Source organism: Auxenochlorella protothecoides, assembly GCF_000733215.1.
Source record: "Auxenochlorella protothecoides strain 0710 unplaced genomic scaffold scaffold50, whole genome shotgun sequence".
Taxonomy (NCBI): domain Eukaryota; kingdom Viridiplantae; phylum Chlorophyta; class Trebouxiophyceae; order Chlorellales; family Chlorellaceae; genus Auxenochlorella; species Auxenochlorella protothecoides.
The window spans coordinates 141691-154570 of record NW_011934473.1 but is presented as its reverse complement, the minus strand read 5'-3'; the positions used below and the strand labels follow the sequence as shown (position 1 = coordinate 154570).

At 59.3% G+C, this 12880-nt stretch overlaps 6 protein-coding genes across 6 annotated transcripts in view; 4 read left to right on the top strand and 2 right to left on the bottom strand.

Annotated features, from left to right (window-relative positions):
* The window catches only part of F751_4324 (K(+) efflux antiporter 2, chloroplastic), a gene marked incomplete at both ends in the record, with an annotated part of 6275 nt that extends 4379 nt beyond the window's left edge, over positions 1-1896 (bottom strand). Inside the window, 5 exons of the mRNA XM_011403596.1 lie at positions 77-553; positions 810-1217; positions 1369-1536; positions 1706-1754; positions 1844-1896. Coding sequence (XP_011401898.1) covers positions 77-553; positions 810-1217; positions 1369-1536; positions 1706-1754; positions 1844-1896 — 1155 coding nt within the window. The remainder of the gene's footprint in view (positions 1-76; positions 554-809; positions 1218-1368; positions 1537-1705; positions 1755-1843) is intronic.
* Positions 1897-2933: 1037 nt separating this feature from the next.
* F751_4323 (Arogenate dehydratase/prephenate dehydratase 1, chloroplastic) lies at positions 2934-5156 on the top strand (the record flags this gene model as incomplete). The annotated part of the gene is made up of 6 exons (XM_011403595.1): positions 2934-3125; positions 3370-3486; positions 3755-3930; positions 4183-4369; positions 4618-4830; positions 5100-5156. 6 exons carry the CDS (start codon positions 2934-2936, stop codon positions 5154-5156), a joined length of 942 nt encoding a protein of 313 aa, XP_011401897.1.
* A 226-nt stretch (positions 5157-5382) lies between these two features.
* Positions 5383-6748, bottom strand: F751_4322 (Elongation factor P; the record flags this gene model as incomplete). The annotated part of the gene is made up of 6 exons (XM_011403594.1): positions 5383-5507; positions 5653-5734; positions 5875-5988; positions 6177-6221; positions 6365-6486; positions 6613-6748. 6 exons carry the CDS (start codon positions 6746-6748, stop codon positions 5383-5385), a joined length of 624 nt encoding a protein of 207 aa, XP_011401896.1.
* A 561-nt stretch (positions 6749-7309) lies between these two features.
* Positions 7310-8076, top strand: F751_4321 (hypothetical protein; the record flags this gene model as incomplete). Its single annotated transcript, XM_011403593.1, has 4 exons — positions 7310-7387; positions 7485-7558; positions 7713-7775; positions 7938-8076. The coding sequence occupies 4 exons, from the start codon at positions 7310-7312 to the stop codon at positions 8074-8076; spliced, it is 354 nt and encodes a 117-aa protein (XP_011401895.1).
* Positions 8077-10554: 2478 nt separating this feature from the next.
* On the top strand, positions 10555-11763 carry F751_4320 (Succinate dehydrogenase [ubiquinone] iron-sulfur subunit, mitochondrial; the record flags this gene model as incomplete). Its single annotated transcript, XM_011403592.1, has 3 exons — positions 10555-10757; positions 10890-11449; positions 11699-11763. The coding sequence occupies 3 exons, from the start codon at positions 10555-10557 to the stop codon at positions 11761-11763; spliced, it is 828 nt and encodes a 275-aa protein (XP_011401894.1).
* Positions 11764-11965: 202 nt separating this feature from the next.
* F751_4319 (Succinate dehydrogenase [ubiquinone] iron-sulfur subunit 2, mitochondrial) lies at positions 11966-12781 on the top strand (the record flags this gene model as incomplete). Its single annotated transcript, XM_011403591.1, has 2 exons — positions 11966-12467; positions 12717-12781. The coding sequence occupies 2 exons, from the start codon at positions 11966-11968 to the stop codon at positions 12779-12781; spliced, it is 567 nt and encodes a 188-aa protein (XP_011401893.1).
* Positions 12782-12880: the final 99 nt, after the last annotated feature.

Here is a 12880-nt window from a genome sequence, read left to right as displayed (position 1 = left end):
TGGGCTGTCGCTGCTGGGGAGGCATACCCTTTGCGGGCACTTCCTGGACCCTCCCTCTACAACAAAGTCCACCCACCTGGATGATGCCGAGGGCGTAGGGCCCGATGATAGCCCCGCCGGCAAGGAAGCCCAGGACTGCGGAACCGCCGGGGAGCTTGCAGATGAGGGGGACGGTGATGACGGAGGAGAGGAGGAGCCAGATGGTCTCCAGCAGCCCCTTCTCGGAGTCGTGGATGTGGATGTGGGGCCAGGGCAGGCCCGCCACCAGGCCCCGGCCCACCGCCAGCGCGGCGCCCGCGCGCTCCGCGGCCAGCTGCACGCCCGCCGCCAGCGCTGCAAACATGCCCAAGTACTGAGCCGCCGACGCCGCCGCCGCGACAAACACCGCGGCCATGACGTAGACGGACAGCGGCCTCTTGGCCGCCTGCCGCTTCTTCTTCGCCGCGGCCGCCGCGGCGACCGCGGCGCTGCCGGCGCTGGCGCCGGTGGGCAGGCTGGTCACGGGGGTCACCCCATCTTCCAGCTTTGCGTCGGCTGCCGCGACCTTGGCCAGCTGCGAAGGGTGGGTTTGGTGTTTGGAAGTGGAGAGAATACGTCCGCAAAAGGGGTCGCTGGTCAGGAGAGGGTGAGTCTGGACGGTTTTGCTGCAAGCACCGGGCATGCAAGCATCGTCTGCCTCCCTCACACAGTTGGGCACAAGAACATGTGCCTGACGTACACTTCTGCCCCTCCCATGCCTTGAGCACCATTGCCTTCCTTTCCGCCGATGATATCCACAGAAGGAGCCCCCCATGTCCCTTCCAACCCACCGCGTCGGGGCTCGTGCTGACGGCCACGGCGGCCAGCGCCGCCTCGGTGGCCTCCGACACCGAGAGCGAGCCGCCAGAGGCACGAGAGGAGTGCGAGGCCCGGTCCCACTCCTCCTCCTGGCGGTCGGAGGTGCTGTCCAGCTGGCGCAGGCCCTCGATGGTCTTGGCCAGCGCGCTCTCCACCTCGTTGAACACGGCGATGCACTCCATCTCGTCACGCACTGCCTCCTCCGCGGCCTCCATGGCCGCCGCCGCGATGCGGTCCGCGGACTCGTAGGCCACGGCGGCGGCCGCCGCCTGGTGCTCCAGCTCCCTCACCTTGCTGCGCAGGTCCTCCAGCAGCGGGTCCTCGCCGGCGGGGCCAGGGGCCTCGCCCTGGTCCTCGGCGGCGGCCGCGGCGGCGACCGGCTTCGCCGGTGGTGGAGCCGGGCTCCGCCTCTGGTGCCCCGGTGGCAATAGGCGCGGCTGCCTCCGCCGAGGCCAGGTTGGCCTTGGCGGCCTCCAGCAGCTTCCTGGCGGCCGCCAGGCCAGTCTCGGCGTTCACCGCCAGCTGCGCCACCTCCTGCGCCTCAGCCTCCAGGGCCTCCCGCTGCCCCAGGGCCTCGTCCCTGCGCCGCCGGGCGCGCAGGAGGGCCTCTTTGAGCGGCGCCAGCTCTGGGCTGTCCTCCACGTCGCACTCCTCCAGGTCCTGGCCGCACTCGGCCAGGAGGGCCGTGACAGCGGCGTCCTGTAACTAAAAAGGGTGCGTGCGCTGTCAGGTGCTGCTTGCATGCATTGAGTGCTCCCCCTCGACACTGCGGCCCAAGCCAGCAGCTCAGCCCTCGCAATGCGCATGCAGCAACGAGGGCTCATGAGCGACCCACAGAGTATGCCCCCCCCCCACCAAATGCTCCCACCTGCTCGGGAACCTGGGGCCGTGCTGGAGCAGAATCTCTCTCTTGGGACCTGTGGGTAGCGTGGAGAGGTGCGTAGATTTAATCAGGGGAGGGCATGGGCCTGGGTCGAGGTGTAACGGGTTGGTTGCACACGCTCACCTCACGAGGTGGACGCGGCGCCTAGCAGCGACAAGGGCAGGTATCACGGGCATTCCTGCCGCCCATGGATGCCGTTTTAGGAAGCTCAAGTGGCCGGGAGCGGCTCGCGCTGCATGGAGACAGGGTCGTGTGGTAGGGAAGTGGACCGGAGCCCCTGCGAGGCTCCGTGTACAAGCTTGCATGTCGGCGATGTGATGCCGCTGTGAATGTGTTCAAAGCACCATGACAATTCAATATTTCATCGACTATCCACTCGGTGGTGAGCGTGGATGGGCAGCTGTGCTCCAGCCTCGCGGTGCACCGGGGGCTCTCTTCAGAACGATCACGTGCTCAAAGAAAACCTAATGTGCCATGACCAGATCTGTACCTCCAACTCTAAGACCTATTCGGAAGCCTCTCACGTGGTCACATAACCCTTCAAGATGTGCCTGGACAGCTGCGTGCCTTTGTCCTGCTAGTTTCAGTGAGAGCAGCCACTCCACTCGACTTCCCCTTCTTGCCTTCCCCTGGAAGTCATGCTGAAGAGGCAATCCTGGATTTGGGCAGCGCCATAGACTCTCGCTGCAATATGTTGCTGCTCAGTAGCCATCTTGCTGCGCAAATGATTGAAGTGGGCCGTTGGTGTCTCGTCAACCCACTGGTTTCCTTTTTATTCACCCCTTGCATTCCCTCCTACTTTACGTCAGCACGCGAGGCGGATGACGCCCCGAGATATCACTCGAAGCGATTGCCGCAGTGACAGACTACCATATTCATATTATTGGTTTCGGATCACATTACACATGTCCACTATTTAGGACGTCATTGTTGTTGAGCGTGTCGAAGCACTCGGTTAGGTGGGTGCAGCAAGCCCACTAGTACCTCGTCGGCCAGAGTGTTGCAGACAATGGCCCTCGGCATGGTGTCTCACAGTCACACAGCTGGTTTTGTGCGCCCACGGAGTGATGGCCGGATGCAGCGAGCCTCCAAGCTGGGGCCAGGGGCAGTCTGGGCTACGGCGTCTACACCCCCGAAGCCTTCTACGGGAGTGAGTTCCTCCACCCTCCAGGCGGGACGGTCTCCCAGTCTGGCCACTCAGCTGCGCTTCGCAATGCCGGGCAAGGGCGAGGAGGCGGGCCCCTCCTCCGTGCAGCAGTTGGCGACGGGCTTTCGCCCACTCTCCAGGGTTGCCTACCAGGGGGCACCTGGTGCATACTCGGAGATGGCAGCCCTGAAGGCCCTGCCGAACTGGGAGCCCATGCCATGTGAACAGTTCGAAGTCGCTTTCCAAGCGCTGTCTCAGGTGATTGTACTGCGAAGGTTACTGTGGAGATGGAGGGTTGTTGAGCGCAAAACTGAGATGCACCTTGAATGCCAGGGGACGGGAGGGATGCTTGCACAGGCGGGTTGTGATTCCAGCGTCCAGCCTGTCGGCATGAGGGGATTGGGTGTTTTGGTGAGCAAGCTCTTGTCGGCCTGCGATTCAGGCTTGGGCTGAGCAATTTGCAGCTGTGCCTCAACCCGAGCATTCTCCAATATCATCCCAGTGGCTGGCTGAGAGAGCCGTGCTTCCGGTGGAAAACTCCCTTGGCGGTTCCATTCACGACGTCTATGACCTCCTTCTCCGATACCGCCTTCACATTGTGGGGGAAGTCTCCATTGTGGTGAGCTCTGGTGGGGCACCTCTTCAGAGTGCGTGCTGTGCCCAGGGTCAGGCTGCACACTCGTCAGCACGGCCCTGTCGGAAGGATGATGTGGTTTTCTCGCTGGTTCATGCGGTTCCTCAAGGCACTGTTTGCTTGGTACCTATATATTCAAGAAGAAGCCAGACGGTCTATCGGCTGGGTTGGTCCCACCTACGGCCAACCTCCAAGACAGTCAACACTGTCGAGCCGTGCCTCATCCAGCATCTGCCCCCGTTCTGGTCAACAGGTCAACCACTGTCTCCTGGCGCTGCCCGGCGTCTCCAAGACCGACATCAAACGTGTGATGAGTCATCCCCAGGCCCTGGCGCAAACCGATGGCTACACCAGGAAGCTTGGAGTGGTACGTGAGGCTGTGGACGACACAGCAGGGGCCGCCAAGCTCATCTCAGAGAAGGGATGGAGGTGATTTAAGGGGTCACGCGGAGAACACTGGGCTCCTGAGAGGGTGCTTGTTCCATGGGGAGGGGGAGCGGGGCGCCGGCAGGTCGGAGATGGAGGTGACAGCGGTGGGCGTCGGTCTGAGAGATAGCCTGCATGTGCTGGCGCATCTGGCGTGCCTCCAGTCCACTCATCGCCCCCGGCCCCATACTTTTCCGCTGCCTCCTGAAGCACGGCACCCGGCTGTCAACCCGATCCCCCCGCGCGTCCACACAGGGACGTGGCGGCGGTGGCTTCCCGTCGTGCCGGGGAGCTGTATGGCCTGAGTGTGCTGGAGGACGGCATCCAGGACCAGTGCGACAATGTCACCCGCTTCATTGTGCTGAGCCGGGACCCGCAGGTGGCGGCCCAGCCCAACGACACACGCCCCTACAAGACCAGCATAGTGTTCACGCTCCATGCGGTGAGTTTCTGATGGAGTCGGACAGTGAGGAACGGGAAGGGGGGTGGGATATGTGGCGGTGTCCAGTCGGGGGCAGAGTACGACCTTGCATCCCTTCCACACGCCTCGATTGCGGAGTGCATGGCAGGGTTGAGGACCTTCCAAAGGGGCTGGCGTGCCTTGCTCATCGACACCCGCTGCGCCCAGGGGGGTTGCCCATGCATTTCCTGACTCGATGCCTCGTCCCACCCCCTTTTGGTGCGCCACAGGGCCCGGGCATGCTGTTCAAGGCGCTGTCGGTGTTTGCCCTGCGCGACATCGACCTGACCAAGATCGAGTCCCGGCCGATGCGCGAGAACCCGCTGGTCCTGTCCATGGACTACGACGACTCCTCCATGCGCACCTTCAACTACATGTTCTACATCGACTTCGTGGGGTCCCTGGCGGAGCCCAAGGTCCAGAATGCCCTCAGGCACATGGAGGTGGGTGGCGGGGAGTGCCTGAAGAGCCTGGCTTTTGTTGCTTTTGTTGGTGGGGCCCTGGCGCGGCGATGACTCATGGAGCGGCGTCGGGGGCCAGAGGCGTACTTTCTGAAAAACTCTGGGGATGCGTTGCATCTTCGAGCATGGACAGGCTGTCCTTGGATGTCTGCTTGCTCCATACTTGATTTCTCTGGATGATGAGGATGACCTTATACCCCTATCCCTCAGTGCACAGTTTTCATGTCCCTCCCTTGCCCATGCACATCCAGGAGATTTCACCCTTCCTAAGGATCCTGGGCAGCTACCCGAGGGATGTTGACCTGTGAGCGCCTGACCCTGTTTCCTTGTCTGCCTTGCTGCTCAGTATGTGAACGTACTCGAGTTCTGCAAGTATGACCTCGGCCAAGCCACGTAGAGGTGGGGCCGTGTGCGGAAGAATGGGTCACAAGAGGCTCAAAGGCCTCGATATGCGACATCGCCCCAGCAAGCACCCGTTCAGACGAGCTGTCCTGGCCCCTTCCACGCTCCTCGCTGTCATGCACCAGCACCATCCTAACTGCTGGCACGGCCGACATACGTGCCGCTCTGGGTGTCGACATTGATGCGCTCCCCCGACTGCACAAAGAGGGGCACAGAGATGACAGCCCCTGTCTCCAGGGTCGCTGGCTTGCTGCCTCCTGTGGTGTTGTAAAAGGAGAGGCATGCTTGAGGGTGCATCACAAGCTAACCCGTGCATGCCTAGGGAGTCGAGCCCAAGCATAGCATCACTCATTGCATCAACCATTGCATCATGTGGCGTCTGTCAAGACCACAACCGCGGACCTTGGGCGGTGTTCCCCTTGACCCCAGGGTCGGTCTCCACAATCTGCAGCTCCACCGTCGCAGGTGGGTCCACGGAGATCACCTGCATCAATGCCATGCAGGCAGGAGCAGATGAGAGGTGCAGCATCGACATCCTGCCGCAACGTACAACTGGCATTGCAGACACCCTTCTTAAGCTTGCAAAAATTCGGCAGGCATATCTCCACTTCACGAAGTACTCACCGTGCCATTCCAGAGCACGAGCGACACACTGGCCCCTTCAGTGAGGTACTTTGCCCACGTGGGGTCCTTTTGCACACGAATCTCCTCGTAGCTGGACATGTCCATGAAGACAAACTAGATTCGAGTTTCAGAGGAAGTGTGGAGATGGTGGAGTGAGGGTCTTGAGGGGGTGTGATCCCTTGCAGGACAAGTGGTGGTGAAGTAATCGAAAAGCCCGTGAAGAGTATGTGCACAGCCACCACAACCCTTGCTAGCTCTGAGTGCGAACTTGCAAAGCACCCAGCCACTCTGCAAAGCCTCACATCAGTGCCATCGGTGTAGGTGAACTGTGTGTCCTTCTTCTCGATCTGGTGAAAGTCAGGAGAGGACGGAGGGCTGAGCTCACTGCAGGTGTACTCATGCAGTCGGGCAAAAATCCAGGACAGAGTCTTCTGCTGAGTGCAATCCATGTCCTTACAGTCCTGAGTGTACAAGAATGCGCCTGCTCTACCTGGGCGATCTCCACAGTCTCCCCTGCGCGCCATGTTCGCTCCGTCGTATTCCCGGTCAGGTAATTCTTGAGCTTGGATCGCACGAATGCCGCGCCTTTCCCAGGCTTGACGTGCAAGAACTCTGCACGCAGGAAATTCGGGGCAGATGAGAGTTGCTCTGGCAGCGTGGCCTGTCATGCTTGCATGGATTTTGCGGCCATGACCATGCCCCTCACACCTGCCATCCTCGTCATGCCCAGTCACTTACCCATGACTCGATAGGGAGAGCCATCGAACTCGATGGTCATACCGGTCTTGAAGTCGTTGGAGGACACCTGAGCTGCCAGGGCGGTGCCCCCGCCCTGGCCAAGGTGCCGGGATGGGGACGGCCACCCCAGTGGCATGGGGTTTGGCGGCTGGGAATGAAGACTCCTCGCCACAGACCTGCTTCTTAAATGCTGCGAGAAGGCATGTGACCTGAAGTGCTGGCTTGATCGCTTCAGAGGCCCCGCGGAAGGCCCGAGGAATGGCATGCTGGCCCCGGCATGCCGCCCTATCTGCATGCCTGGAGCACAAGATGGATGGATCTCCACGGTTCCAGCCGTACACGCAACACTTCAACCAGATGTATTGATTTGCAATGTAAAACAATATTGTTACCGGGCACGCGATTGTCATAGCTGCTCGCTCCATCCACACGGGCCTTGCTGTGGGACCCTTCGCAGCAGCAGGATCTCTTAACTCGTCGGCAGGGCGCCACATGGGCAGAATTTCCAAGCACCGGGCAAGGAGCATCCGTTGTATAGTTGTACACTGTAATAATGAAAAGTGTCATCCCACTCAAGAAGTTGTACTCGTAACTGGTGCCCTCGACAAGCTCACAGATGGCGCTTCGGAACTGTCCTTGGCAGCGCTTGGTGGGGGTTTGGAGGACAGACGCGAGCCCATCGCACTTTCAAGAATTCATGAAACGTCACGTCAGCGGTGGCTACCTGTATGATGCCAGCGACGCTGATGTAGCCGATGTCATCGATTCCAATCTGGTGAGCTTGGGGCGAGCCGAGTTGGAAGTGTGGTCTCTGACTTGAAAGTAGTTGGACCAAACAAGTGCCTCTTTGCCACCCCCTCTTCACATCACAGGCCAAGAAACGGATTCGAAAGGAGGACTTGAATCCTCTGCAGGTGCTGACGACACGCAGAGAGGCCCTCTCACTGTGAGCTCTTTCAGTAGCATGTGGGAGGGCCAAGATCATCGTCAGGTCGCGATAGGCATCCGCGTGTGCCGTCCCACATGCCATACCCCATATATTTGATACCCTTGTCGCTTCAGCCCAATCGATCAGCCTTGCAACCCCCCTTGCCCTGCAGATATCGAGACATCTTGCGGGTCACTCGTGCTTTTGTGTACCCTGACAACGATGGCCGATTGTGGTGAGAAACAGGGGACGCTGCGCTCATTGATAGCCTGGGCATGAGTGGTTGTCTTTGGCGATTACAAAGTCTTGTGTCTGCGCTTGTGCCTTGTTTCAATGCATGCTTTTAGCGGCTGGACGAGCCCAGCAAATGGTAGACGAATGCGACCCCCCCTCCCAGGCGGGACGTCCTGCGGGAGAGCGCTCGGCAAGAATATGAAGCGGCTCGGTTTGAGCAAGACCCTGAGATAATCAACCGCCTGATTGTGGTTGGTAGGGATGCTGTGAGCCAAGTCACGGACAAGGTGAGACTGAACTGAGACTCTACTGGAGAGGTGGTGCAGTATCAACCATAGATGGAGTAGACTGTGGGCCATTTGGGATGTGCAGAGCTGCTGCTGTTGTGCATGCATCAACATCAGACGGCATCAGCTTGTCCTCCCTGCGTCAATGCCAACTTGCAGTTCATTGAGAAGGCCAAGGAAGCAACGCCAGTTGGTGCAGGCCCAGGCCACCCCCCTCCCTACCAGCGATGAGATGGCTTTGGGAGGCCAAGACAGGAAAATGAGCGTGCAGGTTATATGTGAACAATTCATGTGCGGTCTGGCTTTCCTCTCTTCAGGCGTTTTGGACCTGAGATGACCAACTTGTCCTCTCTTCTTCTGCTGAAGTTGCAGCCCAGCCTACGATGCATATAGGCATGCCTATGGGCGGTCATGCGCCCCTGATTTCATCCATCGATTTTAATCACATTGAATGAATGCCTTCACCCCTTGTACATGATTCAAGCTCCACGTACATGAATCAAGCTCCACGTACAACTGCATCAATGGGGTTATGAGGGGGTTGAGGGCGGCAAAGAGATGCTGCAGGATGCTTTGCTAAGAAGCGTGAGATGCTCAAGGTAGGATATCCTGTCCTGGCCTCCAAGGGCTGCACAGCCTTAGGGAGATCTGCATGTCATCTCAGGACGAGCTCTGGCAAGCTGTTATACACACAAAAAGCATATGGAGATCTGTCGTGGAGTACACTGTTTTCCAACAAGGGCCTTGGTCAACCAGGACCTCACACAAGCCCGTCCCACTGATGCTGCCTATTCCCATCCTTGCTTCGCTGCGCGATCACGACTCAAACTTCCTGCAACAAAATGCTGGGACTGCAACAAAGTCCATGGCGCTAGGAATGTGAGCTCTCTTTATTCCAAAGCTGTATCAAGTCGGCCTGCAGCTCACGCAGCCTCTCAGCCTCAACAGAGCTGTCCCTGGCTGCATCTCCCTGGCAAGCCTTGAGGGCTGCAGCCACGGCCTGCAGGAGGGCCATGGGGGTGGTGCTGACCACATCCTCCTCGTCTGCTGGCACTGGTGTGGCGGGAGGTGCGGGGGAGCAGGCATCAGCTGCGAGTTGTCTCCGCTCCTCCCTTCCCTCGACCTCCAACAGGACGTCAAGGATCCGCTCCTGTGGGTAGTTAGGGCACGATTGAGGACCTCCAGGCACGCAGAATGACTGCTGGAGACTTTGGAGTTGCCGTGCAGGCGAGACTCCTTAATAGTACAAGCAATGGCTGGTGCAGTTGGGATCAGTGCCAAGTCAATACATACTAAAGAATGCTGCCTGCTCACCGCATCGCTGGGACCAGAGTATCCGCCCTGTTCACCATCCAGGATCTTCCGTCCCAGGATCTCCAGCACCGCCTGGGCGCGCTTGATGCCCAGCTGGCTCCCAAACGCCTCTGCCTGCGCCTGCAGGGCAGCAAATGCTTCTGGGCTCAGCGCCAGCCCTCGGGGCGGGGCACCAAGCCGCACAGGATGCGCTTTGTCTTCATCGGCAAGCTCGTCCTTTGAGACGGGAGCCGGGAGGGCTGTGGGCTCCACATGCGCTGTCAAGAGGGTGGCAGGTGGGAAGCATGATGGGCGCTGCTCTTGCCTGAAGCTTGGCAGCGGCCACTAACCAGCCATGTGCAGTATCTCACAGCTTCTGACACCGCGGCCATGAACCAGTACACCCTGACTGTCGGATACCATTTCAATTGAAAGATAGATACCAACAGCGTTCGCCCCTGTTCTCACTGACGACGGCCATACTCACAGGATGCGATCTGGAGTAGGGTGAGGCGGGCTCCCAGGGTGTCTGCAGCATCCTCCAGTGGACCATGGGGCTCAGTAGCCAGCCACTTGAGGAAATGAAAAGAAATGCAGTCGGCGTGGGAGTGGCTCCACGCCTCTAGCTGTTCGTCGCTCAATTCCACGAGCTCATGCAGCAAGTCCTGCGGAGGGGAGAATGGCGTCAATGCGCACAGTGTCGACTAAGAAGCACTCAGCTGTATCTCCCGCATCGATGGTACGAGAAAGACCCCTAGAATCCATGCCTGGTAATCATTGGTCGCTCGAGCCCGTGTGCTTGAGATTCTGGCATACGATCGATGGGGTTTCGGTGTCAGGTATCCAGCTGGTCGTGCCGCTGCAAACACCCTCCCTCGAGGGCCATAGGACATCAACATCTTCTCATCTGGCAGTTTGAAACACTACATTGCAACATGGACGTTCAGGTCCCTCGTGAGAATGTGTTTTCTTCCACGTTGTCACCATGGCGCCCTACGGAAGTCGATTTGGAAACCTGGAATCGCCGCGTGTGTTACTCCACTCATTGCCTGGTTACTAAAGAAACCCAGAGCTATGTGCTCCACCGAACTCGGATCGAGTAAACCAACCACCTTAAAATCGGGAAAGATTACTCGAATCGTGGCTGGGAATTGCACGTCGAGCTAGTGAGGCCAGAGCGCCCAACTTGACTGCCCCGCCATGCTGTCCCTTAGCAGGGCGCTGGCCAGGGGTGCAGCCCGCGCGGCACCCGAAATTGGATTCGTACGAGCAGCAGCCACATCGGCTGCCACCCCAGCTGCAGCTGCCAAGCCGGTTGTGGAGAAGGAGTTCCTGGTGTACCGGTGGAACCCAGACGATGGCGAGGCTCCGAAATACCAGACATACAAGGTCGACATCAACTCGTGAGTGGATGGCTGACTGTTCCCATCCCTTGCGACACGCGGCTCAGCACCCAGCCTGGGGTTTGACTGAAACGAACCAGCGGCGGTGTTCACTCGCAAACTTCCGGCACCGTGCGTCCTCCCCTCGCCCAGGTGCGGCCCCATGATGCTGGACGTCCTGCTGAAGATCAAGGACGACCACGACTCGAGCCTGTCCCTGCGCCGTTCCTGTCGCGAGGGCATCTGCGGCTCCTGCGCCATGAACATCGACGGCAAGAACGGGCTGGCGTGCCTGACAAAGGTGGAGCGCGACCCCTCGGCCGTGACCCGCGTGGCCCCCCTCCCCCACATGTTCGTCATCCGGGACCTGGTGGTGGACATGGCCAACTTCTACGCCCAGTACAAATCCATCAAGCCCTTCCTGCTCAAGCCCAAGCCCGCCGACGGCCTGGAGCACCGCCAGACCAAGGAGGACCGGGCCAAGCTGGATGGGCTGTACGAGTGCATCCTCTGCGCCTGCTGCTCCACCTCCTGCCCCTCCTACTGGTGGAACTCTGACAAGTACCTGGGGCCCGCCGTCCTGCTCCAGGCCTACCGCTGGGTCATCGACAGCCGGGATGAGGCCACCACGCAGCGCCTGGCCGATCTGGACGACCAGTTCAAGCTGTACCGCTGCAAGACCATCATGAACTGTGCCACCGTCTGCCCCAAGGGTGAGCAGGGAGGCGGGGGAGGGGGAGGTGGGGTTGGAATAAAAGTTGCGTGTCCACTTTGGGGGACTAGTGTTGTATTTTGGAGGGGTTGGTATGATTTCATCTGGCCGTTTGGGAGCCTGCTTGAGTGATATCGACGCAGGAATACTTGCCGATGTGTATGAGATGTATCCAATGAAGATTGTAAACATCCCTCCCAGGGAGACTGCTCACTCACCCTTACCCACCACACCTTCTTTTTCTCAACAGGACTGAACCCTGGGAAGGCCATTGCCAAGATCAAGCAGAGCGTGGCCGCTGGCCGTGCTTTCTAGACTTTATTTGCTGAATGAGAGGCTTCCCACTCCTTGTGTGACCACACGGTTCTGGTGCATGGCTGCCCAATCGCTGATGAATGCTGAACCCCTGAAGAAGCGAGTCCCTTGCGACTCACCCTGTAGCAACAGATCTATGTCTTTGACATGCCACGCGTAGTCATGTCCTGGGGACCTCTAGCATGGCTGCTGGGTGTACAGCATGCAACATAGATCTGGGAAGTACACAGTTCAGCCTTACAGGATAGGTGCCCACATCGACGGCAAGAACGGGCTGGCGTGCCTGACAAAGGTGGAGCGCGACCCCTCGGCCGTGACCCGCGTGGCCCCCCTCCCCCACATGTTCGTCATCCGGGACCTGGTGGTGGACATGGCCAACTTCTACGCCCAGTACAAATCCATCAAGCCCTTCCTGCTCAAGCCCAAGCCCGCCGACGGCCTGGAGCACCGCCAGACCAAGGAGGACCGGGCCAAGCTGGATGGGCTGTACGAGTGCATCCTCTGCGCCTGCTGCTCCACCTCCTGCCCCTCCTACTGGTGGAACTCTGACAAGTACCTGGGGCCCGCCGTCCTGCTCCAGGCCTACCGCTGGGTCATCGACAGCCGGGATGAGGCCACCACGCAGCGCCTGGCCGATCTGGACGACCAGTTCAAGCTGTACCGCTGCAAGACCATCATGAACTGTGCCACCGTCTGCCCCAAGGGTGAGCAGGGAGGCGGGGGAGGGGGAGGTGGGGTTGGAATAAAAGTTGCGTGTCCACTTTGGGGGACTAGTGTTGTATTTTGGAGGGGTTGGTATGATTTCATCTGGCCGTTTGGGAGCCTGCTTGAGTGATATCGACGCAGGAATACTTGCCGATGTGTATGAGATGTATCCAATGAAGATTGTAAACATCCCTCCCAGGGAGACTGCTCACTCACCCTTACCCACCACACCTTCTTTTTCTCAACAGGACTGAACCCTGGGAAGGCCATTGCCAAGATCAAGCAGAGCGTGGCCGCTGGCCGTGCTTTCTAGACTTTATTTGCTGAATGAGAGGCTTCCCACTCCTTGTGTGACCACACGGTTCTGGTGCATGGCTGCCCAATCGCTGATGAATGCTGAACCCCTGAAGAA